General features: G+C 46.7%; 1 protein-coding gene across 5 annotated transcripts in view; it reads left to right on the forward strand.

Moving 5' to 3' along the window:
* PPIL6 (peptidylprolyl isomerase like 6) overlaps positions 1–16,449 on the forward strand; it is a 252,837-nt gene that overhangs the window by 236,097 nt on the left and 291 nt on the right. For all 5 annotated transcript variants that reach the window (XM_073576038.1, XM_073576037.1, XM_073576034.1 and 2 more), the window contains one exon: positions 8,937–9,072. In XM_073576038.1, coding sequence (XP_073432139.1) covers positions 8,937–9,072 — 136 coding nt within the window. The remainder of the gene's footprint in view (positions 1–8,936; positions 9,073–16,449) is intronic.

Genomic DNA, 16,449 nt, shown 5'->3' on the forward strand with positions numbered 1-16,449 from the left:
CCCCTCCATCATTTCCAGGCCCCCTCCATCATTTCCAGCACGCCCTCTATCATATGCAGCCCCCTGCATCATTTCCAGCACACCCTCCATCATTTGCTGGCCTGCTCCATCATTTCCAGCACCTCCTCCATCATTTGCAGCCCCCTCCATCATTTCCAGCACCCCCTCCATCATTTGCAGTACCCCCTCCATCATTTCCAGCACCCCTCCATCATTCCCAGGCCCCCTCCATCATTTCCAGCACCCCCTCCATCATATGCAGCCCCTGCATCATTTCCAGCACCCCCTCCATCATATGCAGCCCCTGCATCATTTCCAGCCCTCCTCCATCATTTCCAGCACCCCTCCATCATTTCCAGCACCCCTCCATCATTTCCAGCACCCCTCCATCATTTCCAGCACACCCCTCCATAATTTGCAGCCCCCTCCATCATTTGCAGCCCCCTCCATCATTTCCAGCACCCCCTCCATCATATGCAGCCCCTGCATCATTTCCAGCCCCCCTCCATCATTTGCAGCCCCCTCCATCATTTGCAGCCCCCTCCATCATTTGCAGCCCCCTCCATCATTTCCAGCACCCCCTCCATCATTTCCAGCACCCCCTCCATCATTTGCAGCCCCCCTCCATCATTTCCAGCACCCACTCCATCATTTGCAGCCCCCCTCCATCATTTGCAGCCCCCCTCCACCATTGGCAGCCCCCCTCCATCATTTGCAGCCCCCCTCCATCATTTCCAGCACCCCCTCCATCATTTCCAGGGCCCCCTGCATCATTTCCAGCCCCCCTCCATCATTTCCAGCACCATCATTTCCATCATTTCCAGCCCCCCTCCATCATTTCCAGCACCCCCTCCATCATTTGCAGCCCCCCTTTCATCATTTGCAACCCCCTCCATCATCATTTGCAGCCCCCTCCATCATTTCCAGCACCCCCTCCATTTGCAGCCCCCTCCATCATTTGCAGCCCCCCTTTCATCATTTGCAGCCCCCTCACCCATTTAATTCATTTGATAAAGAAAAAGAAAACGTTTTTCATACTTACCTCACCAGTGATCCCCAGCAGGCACAGCTGCAGCTCCTCTTGTCATGGCAGACGCTGTACCTGGAAGGAGCCCGCCATGCATTGTATCACTTTCAGCAGCTAGACTGTATGGGCTGTAGTCAGGACCTGCAAGGAGCCCCTACATTCTAGCTACAGCCATGTCACATAACCAGAAGTCCAGGGAGGGCGGAGGGAGAGAGTCGGAGCTGCGCAGCTGTCAAGGTAAGTCAGCTATGCACAGCTCAGAGAAAGCTGCCGGCCCACGTGTGCGCCTGGGGGAGCGGCCCGGGGGGCATATTCCTCCCTGCCACCCGGCCCAGCCCGCCCCTGTTGGTAGCTATCGGATTGCAGACCCCTGATCCTATACACCACAACTAACAGTAGCCGTGGGGGGTTCCTACGGTGCCCTAGACCCCTCGTCACAGCCGGAGAACTACATAAGCCTAAAGAAGGAAAGGGGAAATCTAAACTGCCCCAGAGCAGACCCCAAAGCAATAGATAGACATGTATTGTCGATGAAAAACAGATGAAAACACAAACACAGACAGAAAGACAGGCTGAGCAAATGATGGGGCCCAACTAACTAGATAGGACAGGACAGAAAAGATACTGGCTGCAATCCGCAAAAAACCCTACCAAAAATGTCCCAACCGTCTGATAGGGAAAAAGGCCCTGAAGTCGCTAGACTTCAAAATCACTATATCAGCACTCAGGTATATTCTGAAAACAGAGCAAAGAGATCAACTGATCAGAGACAAAAATGGAATTCAGCCAGTCCCAACCAGGACTGGCTGAACACAAACACTAAGGAAACCAGACAAAATCTCATGGAACAACAGCAGGGCAAAATCTTAGCTTTTAGTAGACAGGAACTAAGCTGGATGCAAGAGCTCAGAGCAGAAAGGATCACCAGCAGCCCTGCAGGGCGTCGGCTGCCTTATATCCACTCAGAAACTCCAGATGTCCAATCACACTCCGCCTGTTCAGATAACAGGTTCTTCCCATCCCAATCAATTTCACTACCTCTCTTCACCAGCAGAGGGAGTTCATCAGACATCAAAGGTGAAGGGGAGAATGAACTCACAACAGAACACTATCACCAACACTGATTGCAACACCTGTGACTCTTTTATAGCAGAGCCAGAGCAATCACACCTGCATTATAATCATGTGCACTTAACTAAAGAAACAAGAGTGCAATGACGCTCACCACCACCGGGGGCAGACTTAGAACAAACGACACCACAGTGTAATAATCCTAATGGCCACCGGGGGCAAAAACCAAACTTAAGCACAGCTTAAGAAAAAAAAGGTTACCTGTGCTTTTTATCAGTCCTGATCCAGCATGGATCATGACAGTACCCTCCCCTTAATGAGGGGCCTCTGGACCCTCAAGACTGCTCCCCACCAGGGAACCACCTACAGTGGAGATGCCCAGACCCAGAGTTTCCCCAGCAGCTACCTGCACATCAGGTTGATGACAAATGAGCCCGCTGGTATTGGCAACGTTTCTGGAGGCACCACACATCTCCGAAGCGCTGACCTGGGGAAAGAGTTGTGTATGTGTATGTTTGGTATGAGCTGGTAACACTCCACAACACACTTCCACTGGATGTTTTTTGGTGGCCACCCATACACGCTCGTTCACACACAGGTCCGGACATGAACGTTTATTGCCACTCGTTCGTTTGTCACCATTTGGAGAACTCTTTCTGGGATTGACAACAGAGGCGTCCCCCTGTGTCAACACACTCACACCCCCGCACTTCACCAAGGGGTACACCACCCTCCAACCCCTTCCACCACGAGGTCTGCGCCTCCCAGGTTTGGCCAATGGCGAGGTTTGAGACTTGCCCCTACTCTCCTGCAGCACATCTGCTGCTCTCACCGGAGAGGAAGGGGTCCGTTGAAGAGAGACGGCAGAGACAGTAGCTAGGCAGCAGCCCTCACCCGAGTGCCCCCAGCTGACCACTTCCCTCACCCGCCAATCTATTACCGGGTTGTGTCTTTTCAGCCAAGGGAGGCCTAATGCAATAGGTACTGTCATTCCCTCCAAGACGTAGCATGACAAGGACTCCTCATGATGTCCGATACGCAGATGGATATTCTCTACGACTTTGGTCAAGCTCCCCTGGCTCAGTGGAACGGAGTTTATGGCCTGGACGCTTATAGGCTGGGCTAGCGTCCTACACCTCAGACCATGAGTCTGGACAAAGCGAGCATCCACCAGACTGACTCCTGCTCCGCTGTCCACAAGCATCGTTATCACCTCCGGTACCCCGCCAGCCAAGACCTCTGCTGACATAGTACCTTGGGAGGGCAAAATGGAGGAAATGTATACTCCCTGGTCGCCTCCCTCCAAGCGACCAGGGGAATACGACTTCTCAGATGGCACAGATAATTTGGCGCGCAATGGGCAAGCCGTCAGGACATGACCAGTCTGCCCATAGTATAAACATGCTGACACCACTCCCCGAACCATAGGCAGCTCCGAATACAAACTAGCGCCTCCTACTTGCATGGGTTCGTCAGGAGACTTGGCATGAACTGGGCAGGCTCTCATAAAATGGCCAGGCTTCCCACAGGAAAAGCTTACCCCCCACCATGACGAGCCCCCTTTTTTGTATCAACAACACCGGGCTGTCTGGGTTCCTCCGTCCGCAATGGGGGGTCCTCCTCCCTAGCGAGGACATCAGGGGGCACTTTTTGTATATGTCTTTTCCTAAGGCGTCTATCCACCTGGATGGCCAGGGACTTGGTGGCCTCCAGCGACCTGGGGGCGGCGTACTGCACCAGAGTATCCTGCACCTTTGGAGACAAACCCTGCACAAATTGACTCCTAAGTGCAGGGTCATTCCACTGAGTGTTAGTGGCCCACCTCCTAAACTCTGAGCAGTACTCCTCAGCAACCCGGGCTCCCTGTTTACACCTACGGATTCGAGATTCCGCCAGGGCGACGCCATCAGGATCCCCATACACAAGCGCCAAAGCCGCAAAAAACTCATGCACGGGCTCTAATGATGGAGAATCGTCCTGTAGGGAGAAGGCCCAGGATTGGGGATCCCCTTTAAGAAGGGACATAATGATTCCCACCCGTTGCTCTTCACTCCCTGATGAATGAGGGCGCAGCCTGAAATACAATTTACAGGCCTGTTGAAACACCAAGAATTGATCTCTCCCTCCAGAAAATCTGTCAGGGAGGGATATCTTGGGTTCTGGCTGAGCCTGTCTCTGAACCAAGCCCCCAAAGCCCACCAACTGTTGCAGTTGCTGCACCAACTCACTGCGCATCCCCTTAATCTCATCAGTAAGGGTCTGCAGCATTTGGGCAAAGGTCTGAAGTGGGTCCATGGCTCAGCAGAAAAGAAAAGTTATTGGTTGGTGATAATGTCATGTTGACCCGTCCTGTGTGACGCGACCCGCAGGCCGGTAACTGAAACAACAAGACGTGGCACGTGATACTGTCCTGTGTGACACGGCCCGCAGGCCGGTAACTAAAACAACAAGACACAGGGAAAGGGGAAACGGTTACAACGGTGGGCCCTGCGATAGGGAATGGGGACGTGGAGACCTCCTGCACTCCCCTGAGTCAGTGTCCCTAACGCTCCTAACCTTCCCTATGCCGGTTCCGCACCTGGCGCCGATCAGGAACCTGTCGCCCTAGCACACCCTACACCTATCCCTTGCTAGGGAGCTGGGTGGCGCAGGCACTGGCCCCACCGCTGTACTAATACACACTAAGGAAAAACACAAACAGGGAAACACCACTTAGCTTTACTCTGTTGCACTTGCTCCTGGCAACAGAGTACACCACCAGAATGCAGCTCTCCTCCTGAATCGCTGCCACCAAGCTCTGTCAGAGCTACAAGGAAATCCTCTATGACTCCTTCCACACTAGGGCTAAGACAGTGCTGCAAGGAACGCTCTCCAGCTCCTTCCTCCACCAAGGATGGTTGAAATGAACACTATCACCAACACTGATTGCAACACCTGTGACTCTTTTTTATAGCAGAGCCAGAGCAATCACACCTGCATTATAATCATGTGCACCTAAATAAAGAAACAAGAGTGCAAGGACGCTCACCACCACCGGGGGCAAACTTAGAAGAAACGACACCACAGTGTAATAATCCTAATGGCAACCGGGGGCAAAAACCAAACTTAAGCACAGCTTAAGAAAAAAAAAAAGGTTACCTGTGCTTTTTATCAGTCCTGATCCAGCATGGATCATGACAACGACATCCTGGACAAGGCAGGGGACAAGAAAAAATCCTTTCCCGGGTTCCCTAGTCAGGCATACAAACGGCATTTTCGGAACAGAAGGTTCATGTGACGAAAGCCCCCAAAAGGGAACAAAGAAGGATGGGAGGATAGATGAAATAAAAATAAAGACTTTATGTTTAACAAACCCCCCGACAACAAAAAGCCACAATGAAGGTACTCCCCGGGTCGAGGGAAGATTATCCTACTTTCTCCAGGCCTGGGAAAAAATATCCGTGAGTTCATGGATACTAAGTATAATAAAGGAAGGTCTAAGGCTAAAATTCAACACCCTCCCAAACAATTCTTTTGTGATAACGCCCCAAAGGACATCACACAAGCAGCTGGCTCTGCAAGAAGAAATCACGAATCTAAGGGAGAAGGACGTATTACAAGAAGTCCCCTACCAGGATAGAGGCAAGGGCTTCTACTCCCCTCTCTTCCTTCGCAGGAAGCCAGACGGATCGTACAGGGCGATCATAAATCAAAAAAGACTGAACCAGTTCCTGGAAATTCAGCACTTCAAAATGGAGACAATAAAATCTTGTGTAAAAATGCTTCCCCCATCTTGCTTCATGGCTGTATTAGACTTGAGAGACGCATATTACCATGTACCTATTCACAGAGACCACAGGAATACCTCAGGGTGGCGGTGACAATCCAGGGGGAGATAAAACATTATCAGTTCAGAGCCCTCCCCTTCGGGCTAGCTATTGCTCCAAGGGTATTTACAAAGATAATGTCAGAAGTAATGGCCCACATAAGAGAGCAAAACATCCTGATAGTCCCATACCTGGACGACCTCTTAGTAGTAGGCGTCACCTTTCACCACTGCAAACAGATGCTGAATTTGCCCAAATCCAGACTTGTACCAAGTCAGGTGCAGGAGTACTTAGGGATAATACTGGACTTAACCGAACAAAAATGTAATCTTCTGCAGACGAAGATTCAAAAGATGACACTGATGATGGTGTCACAAATGATAGCTTCCCCAGTCACTACCCTGAGAAAAGCAATGTCTCTACTAGAGTAGATGACAGCCTGCATGGCAGCAGTACAGTGGGCACAAAGCCATACGCGAGACCTACAATGGGAAATATTAGACGCAGACGTTTCCCTACACGGCAATTTAGACAGGCAATTGGACATCTCACCAAACACAATACGTTCCTTAAAATGGTGGACAGATCCACCTAACCAAGGGGGTTCCCTGGGCATTGCCAGCGACAAAGATCCTAACTACGGATGCAAGCCCCTGGGGGTGGGGCGCACATCTGGGCAACCAGGTGGCGCAAGGGCCCTGGACCCAGGCAGGAGAGTCAGCTTCCTCAAATATGAAGGAGTTGCTGGCAGTAAAGTTAGCTCTCGTTCATTTTCTGGATTCACTTCGCTCCCAACATACAAGGGTCTTCTCAGACAACCAGGTAGTGGTAGCATATCTAAACCACCAGGGGGGCACCAGATCTCGAGCGCTGATGGAGGTGACAAAATCCATCTTTCACCTAGCAGAACACAACCTAGAATCCCTGACAGCCCTTCACATAAAAGGTTCGGAAAACCGAACAGCAGACTTCTTAAGCAGAACACGCCTAAAACAGGGGGAGTGGGAACTAAGCCAGTCAGCCTTCAGCCAAATTGTGAAACTCTGGGGCCGTCCAGAAATTGACTTATTTGCGAACAATCAGAACCGGAAGTTGGAAACCTTCTGCTCGATCAGTCCCCGGGGGGACACAGTGGCTCTAGACGCCTTCACGATTCTCTGGGATTATCATCTGGCCTACGCCTTCCCTCCAATATCTCTCATTCCTTAGTACTGAGGAAAATACGGGGCGACGGTAGTGGTAATTGCGCCTTCTGGCCATGGAGAATATGGTTCCCCTGGCTTAGAAGAATGTCCGTAACAGATCCCTGGGTTCTACCAGAAACTCCAGACCTTCTATCCCAGGGACCAGTGTATCACCTCCATATAAAAAACTTACACATGACAGCTTGGCTTTTGAGAGGGAACTCCTAAGCAATAGGGGCTTCTCGTCAAACTACTACAAAGCAGAAAGCCAGTAACCACTAAAGCGTATGGCAAAGTATGGAAAAAATTCATGTCAGTGTCAGGCTCTGACCCAATAGGGGAAATTCCAATAGACAAAATTCTGGAATTCCTACAGAAGGGGTTGGAAAAAGGGTTAGCTACCAGCACCTTAAAAGTACAGGTGGCGGCCTTGGGAGCTTTGTATAACCATGACCTAGCCAAAAATAGGTGGGTTATGAGATTTATTAGAGCCTCAAGTAGATCCAGGCCGATCCCCCTACGCACCCCCTGGGATCTAAACCTAGTGCTAAACACACTAACCAAATCTCCCTTCGAACCCCTAGCGAAGGTTCCCTTAAAAATATTGTCCCTTAAGACCTCCCTCCTCTTAGCCTTAACGTCTGCCCCCCGCATTAGTGATATGCAAGCTTTGTCTGCCCACTCACCCTTCACGCGAGTACTGGATGATAGGGTAATTCTTAGAACCGACCCAGCATATCTCCCCAAGGTATCGTCACAGTTTCATAGGCCCCAGGAAATCTCCCTACCCTCCTTCTGTCCCAATCCCAAGAACAAAATAGAAGAGGTATTACACACTTTATATGTAAAAATGTGCCTGGTCCAATACTTGACAACCACGAGGGGGTTTAGGAAGGATAGGGCTCTGTTTGTCTGCTTTCAGGGTCCGCGGAAGGGTCAAAAAGCATCGAAGCCACGCTGGCGAGATGGATAAGAGAGGCCATCACCCTATCCTACTCCTCTTGCGGGGCGGCCATCCCAGAGGACGTAAGGGCCCATTCAACCCGGGCAGTGGCGTCATCCTGGGCGGAGAAAGCCGGCGCTTCAATAGACCAGATATGTAGAGCTCAGATCTCACCTTTGGGAAAAGGGTTCTGGAGGCGGTGGTCCCTCCCTAGATGTACAATCTTTGTAATTCTCTCCGTGGTGCCGTCATGGGGGAAAGAGAAAATCGTAGTTACTTACCAATAACGGTATTTCTCTGATCCCATGATGGCACCCGTACATCCCCTCCCTTTCACACACACAGGTGTGCACATTAGAGTGAGTTAGTTAGCTTTAGTACTTAGCCACACGGTGCCTCTATTAAGCTTAATTTGATTAATTTTGGATTTTTTTATAACCATTTGAGTTGTGGGCGAGAGGTACTGCCTTTTTCATCTGTAGGTTTCCTGTCCCTGAGGGCGGATCCCTCTCTCTCCGTGGTGCCGTCATGGGATCAGAGAAACATCGTTATCGGTAAGTAACTACGATTTTCCCACTCATTGGATGTGTTGTACGTGTTTTTTACATTTCATTGTGGAAAAGAGTACAACCATACAAAACATTCACATGCAAATATAAAAAAGTCAAGGTTCAAGTATTATATATTTCTGTTTTATGTATTCTTATTTTATCAAAACAACACGCTAAATGGTACATTTCATTGTGCAAGTATGCTGCTTCATATAATATATAACATTTTTAACATTTTAACTCGTCATGTTTTTACCAGTAAGTCATATTTCTAGTGTCACAGAAAATTGACTAAACTTATGTGTTTATTTTTTGTTCTGCCCACTTTTAACCAGCTTGAAAATTATTTTGCAGATGAAAATTATGCAGTTCCTCACAATAAGAGGGGAATTCTTGGAATGGCCAATAAGGGGCGACATTCAAATGGTTCCCAGTTCTACATCACTCTACAGGCCACTCCGTACATGGATCGAAAACACGTTGCATTTGGGTAAGTGCTCAATTTAGAAAAAACTGTTCTTTCAACAAAAGAAAAGCACTGCAAAACGAAAATCAATCTTTGCAAAATAGATACAGTAATAGATTAATCATATATACGGTATATACTGTATGTAGAGTATTAGAGTTGAACAAAAGATTCAGAGGATGGTGGTCCAGTAGCCTTGTCAGTGGTCTGTGGCTGTCAGATCAGAGCCCTGCAAATCTCTTCCTACCTGCCGACATTCTCAGCGTCTCTTCTGATTACTAGACCAAGCACAACATCATACATTCGACACATTGCAATGATAATATTGCAGCAGAACTATCAAATAAGAGGAGGTTAGCAGGGTCTGATCCAGTGGCCACTGACTACCTATATATGGCTGCTGCTACTCTTTTTGCTTAACTTTTTTTTTTTAATATATAATTTTTATTGAACATAGTAACATAGTTAGTAAGGCCGAAAAAAGACAATAGTCCATCCAGTTCAGCCTATAAAATTCTGTCAGAATAAATCCCCAGATCTAGGTCTTTCTAAAGAACCTAACAATAACTGAAAGATAAAATATTGTTACGCTCCAGGAAGACATCCAGGCCTCTCTTGAACCCTTCGACTGAGTTCGCCATCACCACCTCCTCAGGCAGGGAATTCCAGATTCTCACTGCCCTAACTGTAAAGAATCCTCTTCTATGTTGGTGGAAAAACCTTTTCTGCTCCAGACGCAGAGAATGCCCCCTTGTGACCGCTTCCTTGGTATAAACAGATCCTCGGAGAGATATTTGTATTGTCCCCTTATATACTTATACATGGTTATTAGATCGCCCCTCAGTCGTCTTTTTTCTAGACTAAATAATCCTAATTTTGCTAATCTCTCTGGGTATTGTAGTTCCCCATCCCCTTTATTAATTTTGTTGCCCTCCTTTGTACCCGCTCTAGTTCCATTATATCATTCCTGAGCACCGGTGCCCAAAACTGTACACAGTACTCCATGTGCAGTCTAACCAGAGATTTGTACAGAGGCAGTATAATGCTCTCATCATGTGTATCCAGACCTCTTTTAATGCACCCCATGATCCTGTTTGCCTTGGCAGCCGCTGCCTGGCACTGGCTGCTCCAGGTAAGTTTATCATTAACTAGGATCCCCAAGTCCTTCTCCATGTCAGATTTACCCAGTGGTTTACCGTTCAGTGTGTAATGGTGATATTGACCCCTTCTTCCCATGTGTATAACCTTACATTTATCATTGTTAAACTGCATCTGCCACCTTTCGGCCCAAGTTCCCAACTTATCCAGATCCATCTGTAGCAGAATACTATCTTCTCTTGTATTGACTGCTTTACATAGTTTTGTATCATCTGCAAATATCGATATTTTATTGTGCAAACCTTCTACCAGATCGTTAATAAATATGTTGAAGAGAATAGGTCCCAACACCGACCCCTGCGGTACCCTACTGGTCACAGCGACCCAGTTAGAGAATATACCATTTATAACCACCCTCTGCTTTCTATCACTAAGCCAGTTACTTACCCATTTACACACATTTTCCCCCAGACCCAGCATTCTCATTTTGTGTATCAACCTCTTGTGTGGCACGGTATCAAACGCTTTGGAAAAATCAAGATATACCACATCCAATGACTCACCTTGGTCCATTCTATAGCTTACCTCTTCATAAAAACTGATTAGATTGGTTTGACAGGAGCGATTCCTCATAAACCCATGCTGATATGGCATTAAACAGTTATTCTCATTGAGATAATCCAGACTAACATCCCTCAGAAACCCTTCAAATATTTTACCAACAATAGAGGCTAGACTTACTGGCCTATAATTTCCAGGTTGACTTTTAGAGCCTTTTTTGAATATTGGTACCACATTTGCTATGCGCCAGTCCTGTGGAACAGACCCCGTCGCTAAATATAAGAAATAATGGTTTGTCTATTACATTACTTAGTTCTCTTAGTACTCGTGGGTGTATGCCATTGAAAGTTTTTTTATTAAGTAATACAATCATGAATTTCAATAAAAACAAATCACATCCAGCACGCAGACTGGGCAACAAAGTATTTAAGAATAGCACATATATAATTTACTGTATTTTTTGGACTATAAGATGCACCGGACCTTAAGATGAACCTAGATTTTAGAGGAGGAAATTTAAAATTGAAGCAAAAAATGTGGACCCCTCATCCCCGTCCTGATACACATAGTCCACTCATCCCCATTCTGGTATGCATGCCTCCTCATCCCTAGCTTGGTGTGCATGGCCCCCTCATCTCTAGCCTGGTAGGCATAGCCCCCTCATCCCTATCCTGGTAGGAATGGTCTCCCTTATCCCTATCCTGGCAGAAGTGATCGCCCGCATCCCTATCCTAGTATGCAAGTGGAGCGCCTGCCAGGGCCATGGGAACACACGGCACTGGGCCGGCTCCCAAGGGGATGTGTCACGGCAGCAGTGACCTGGTCTGTGGCCCTAGGCGTCCAATGAAAAATTATGATTTAAGGGGAAATAAAGTTTGTAAGAGATGATTCGTGACGCCATCTGTGGTACTCGACAAATAGGAGATGTTAGTCGAAACTGCTTGAGGAGACTGCTGGGGCTGATGGTGATGCAGCAGAGTTTTTACAGCTCTCCACAGGTAGCGCTAAGCCCCAGGGTAGTAATAGTGTAAAATGATGGTGATGATGGCTGTAGTGCAAGGCTGAGGTGGCGCAGCAAATAAACAGGAGGACACAGCAGTGTGCAGTCTTCACAGGTTTTACTCAGAGTTCTGATGTTACAATCCCCAGCCGGGGTGCTGTGTCCTCAGGGTCGGTGGTCCAGCCAGCTCTCAGGTAATTTAGGGTACAACGTGTCAGAACCCCCTTCAGATGTTCCTTTCCTAGCTGTCTCACTGTGCTGGCTCCCACCTCTCCGGCCCTGCGCCTTCACACACAGTGTCCCGAGCCAGCAGCCTCGGATCTTGTGGGGCGACATGCTTTAGGTCCCCTGAATCCTATCTGGCTGCCTTTTCAGCGAATGTGTTGGATGTGGCTGCAGCACATGCAGATACTGCAACCTCCGGTTAGCTAGCTGAGTCCTTAGTTTCTCCACTAGACTGGGGCCGGTCCCCTAACTGCAACCTGGTCTCCACGGGTGGATTCCTCACTGCCCGTGCCCCTAGGACCCCTTTCTCTCTTCCACTGAAGCTTATCTTTCTGTTCTTCTGTCTTTCTTTGCTCTCTTTCCACTGTCTGCTGGTCCAGGGCTGAGCTCCTCACTGCTCAAGTCCCCAGCACCAACTGCTGACTCATTCTCTCACTGTAACTTCCTTCAGCTTCCCCTGCTGCTTTCTCCACCCACACCCTCCACCTAGTCCCTACCTATGCCTGAGAGGTCTGGTGTTGGATGCAAGTGTCTGGGCTCTGGGAAGTGCCCCCTCCTTACCTGAGAGCGGAGTACCACACCTCTGGTTGAGGTGCAGTACCTCTGTGGTGAATGAACCCTCAGGGGCGCTACACAGGACCCCCAACTTGTCCTAGTATGCATGACCCCATCCCTATCCTGGTATGCATAGCCCCATCAGAAAACATAAAAAAAAAAATTACCCTTACCTTCCCGGCGCTCCCACGCAGCGTCTTGTTCTGATGCTAGCAGCTGCTTTTTGCTTGTAAGCAGTACATGGCAGGGACGTCATGCGCTGCTTTCAAGCCGAAGGGCAGCTGCCGGAATACTCACTGCTTTGCACGCTGGGACTGTGTGCGCGGAGAGCAGTGAGTATTCATTGCTCTTTAATAGCTAGCACAGTGTCAGATGGAGCCTTCCTGCAGCTGCTAGTGGTCACACGTACCGGTACTTAAGAAGAATTAATATTCACCACATTCCACTCCCATGGGCATGGAATGCGGTGAATATTCATTTCCTTTAGTAGCGGCATACGTGACCTCCGGCAGCTGCAGGAAGGCTTCGGCTGACACTGTGCTCGCACTGCTGACATCAGAACAAGGCGCTGCGAGGGAGCGCCGGGACTATAAATGTAATAGCTTCTTTTTTTAATGTTTTCTGATGGGGCCATGCATACCAGGATGGGGGTGGGGGCCAATCATACCAGGATAAGGATGGGGCCAATCACACCAGGATGCTATTAGAGAGAAATTAATATTAATTGCTCTCCATGCCCATGGGCATGGAATGTAGTAAATATTTATTTCTCTTTAGCAGCGGGCACAGGAGTTAGCCGGAGCAGCCAACTCCTGCCTCTGTGACCCGCTGCTCTACTGATCCCTCTTCGCCGATGCCGCTCCCAGAGCCGGAAAATGCGGACTATAAGACACACACCCCATTTTCCTCCACATTTTTTTTGGGAAAAAGTGCATCTTATAGTCCGAAAAATAAGGTACTAAGGATGACCACAGATATGGAGAAAATGTCAACTGAAGGAAAGCATTTTTTTTTTTTTAATAAAGCAACATAAAAGCCATGATAAAAAAAGGATGCATGGTGGGGTGGGGGGATTTCTACTCTAAATAATCCAGTCAACTCCCTTTAGTACTCAACTACGCATACAAAGTTGACCTAGGTTGCGTTTTGGATCTTCTAAGATATACCAGGTAGTTGTGGCAAAAGGTTCAACAGTTTTTTGTTTGTTTTTTCCTCAAAAGTGCAAAACTTTATAATAAACTGTTGTCATTTCAACAGTAATTTACATGCTTGTGACTCTTTGTTAATAACCATATCCCCCCCCCCTCCACCTCCAAAAAATGTTTTACCAGAGCTAACAGTTCCGAGGTAGACGAGGTGGTGGGTTCTGACCAATATGTAAGGATTATTTTTTATTATATTAAAAGTAGAGTGTGAAAATGCTTTGAAGGCATCTGGTTGTAATGTCAGTTGGTGTTTGTTCACCGAGGCAGCATATTTATAGGAGACCTCATCCTGCCTGCAAAAAACGTCCACCGGACAGTTCTAGTCTAAAGGCCCCTTTACATTTAGCGATGCACCAGCGATCCCGACCACGATACGACCCAGTCAGGATCGCTGGTGCATCGCTAAATGGTGGCTAGTGAGCTGCCACACAGGCAGATCTCGCAGCGATGTAGCAACGCAGCAGCGGTCGTTACTTACCTTTCAGATGCAGCGATCCTGACGTCCTCCCGCCCGCGTCCACGCGTCGCTCGTCGGCGCCAGTAGGAATCCCAGCAGGAAGTGCCCGACGAGAAATGGAGCTGCACGATCTCGCGCGATCAGCGACAGACGGCGGGGGAGTCGGTCGGAGGTAAGTCTCACACATAGCGATATCGCTTGCGATATCGCTGCTGTGTCACAAAATCGGTGACGCTTTAGCGATATCACTAGCGATATCGCTATGTGTAAAGGCCCCTTTAGTCTGATACAGTCTTGTCTTGTGCTGGAGCTTTCGAAAGTTAAAATAAACTGATCCAGTTGAAATCATTTTTTTTTTTTTTTTTTGAAATGCGAATGAAAAAGTTGTTTGCACAACTTTCTTGTCAGCTGAAAACTGCTGGATCCGTTTCAATGGACTATTACCAGACATGTGAACGTACGTAGCTTAGGACACAGACATTTTCTTATATCTCCCTAAGTTTTAATTGCCTTATGAAACAATTTTAAAGGAACATAAATTTGAAAACAAAGTCAGCTCACCTATATTCCCAACCATGCAGGTCATTCACCTCCTGTGCACAGATCTTGGAGCACAGCAAGATGTAGAAAGAGATAAGATCCAGCAGTAGGACACATGCCGTGATAAAATGTATCTTCTTTATTGTAGATCAGTAAAACAACTAGAATAAATCATATGAGCGTTAAAGGTTGCAATTTTAAAGGAAGGGAGGAAATAAGTGGAATAAAATTTCTGCTCCAGCTGCTGCTTGGAATGTCAGCGTACCAATTGGCTCATCTCAGCAATCCGCATGGTTATAATCTATGGTGTGATAAGGACTTTATAACCCATGCTTGAAAAAAGCCCAAGTATATGAACCAAAACATTGCTTTGTTGAAACTGAAACTCAAGTTACATTTTGGTGTTGTGACATATTTAAAGAGTAAAAGTTGTTCAGAAATCAATAGCACACGGAAAAATAAGCAACTTTCTAAACACTGTTTTTCGGTGATCCTTTGTATTCCCGTTCATACAGCACCCACGCACACAAATAATACAACATTTGAAAGGTAAACTTGCCCCCTTCAGCAAGAAAATAGCCAAACAAACCACACATCCACGATTTGATCACAAAATACAGTTTAAACATTAATTTTCATAATCCTGCAGTAAGGAAAAATGACCTGCAGATGGCACCACAGTCCCCCAAAGCAAACTACCAAACACATTTGTAAACATGCACTGCTTTTTCGCTGATTACTTTGCCCCACACACACACATGATTTGAAAGGTAAACTTGCTCCCTTCAGCAACAAAACAGTCAAACAAACCACACATTCACCATTTTATCACTAAATACAGTTTAAACATTCATTTTTATAAACCTGCAGAAAGACATAATGACCTGCAGGTGGCACCTCAACCAGAAAACATTTTTTGGCCTCTACTTATCAAAACAATTTATTGTATTACCAAACTACATATATAAATACCTGTCTGTGTTCATCATCTCATGAAATACATTTACATTTGAACAACTTGCTTTTTCTGAAATTGCCTGCTCCCCCGATGACCAATGTGCGAAAATTTCGCACGGGCCTAGCTAGTATATATTATTAGAGAAATTTGCTTATTTTTCCTCCTGTGTTGATCTTTCACTCTCATTCCATGATTAAAACCTGTATTAAGTAAATACAGACTTTCACATTACTAAGATAAAAGATGACAGTTGGTGCTTGTAAAATTCTATAGAGATGAGAAGCAGGAGCTAGAATGAGACACAAACATTCTACTGTAAAGTTCTAGTAAAACAAGTTACAGTTCTCCAAAGAACTTTGAGCACCAATTGTCATCTCCTATATCTCAATAATGGGAACGTGTATTATAAATGAGGATAGATTTCACCCATGAATTGAGAAGTTTTGATAAAGAATGATCAGTTCAGAAGTAGGAAGAAACAGATTTCTCTAATAAAATCTATTGCAGAATTGTTTTTTTTAATGTATACTATTGATTTATAAAAAATAAAAATAAAAAAGTGGTTACTCATATTATATTTGTAATTATTTCTTGGCCCTGATCAAATACATGGATGTTGAATGTGTTTTGTAGAAATTGGGCTTCTGAAGTAAAGGACATGTTTTTAAAGCCCATATGAATGTTTCACTTTTTCACCTACTTTTCATGAAAACTGCGAGTTACATAATAAATAAAACATTTGTCACATTTTTATTAGATTTCTCCTGCAACGTAAAATGCCAACTCTCAACTGTAAAATTGA

The sequence above is a fragment of the Dendrobates tinctorius genome, unplaced genomic scaffold, assembly GCF_039654945.1.
Source record: "Dendrobates tinctorius isolate UK_male_01 unplaced genomic scaffold, ASM3965494v1 ptg000046l, whole genome shotgun sequence".
Lineage (NCBI taxonomy): Eukaryota > Metazoa > Chordata > Amphibia > Anura > Dendrobatidae > Dendrobates > Dendrobates tinctorius.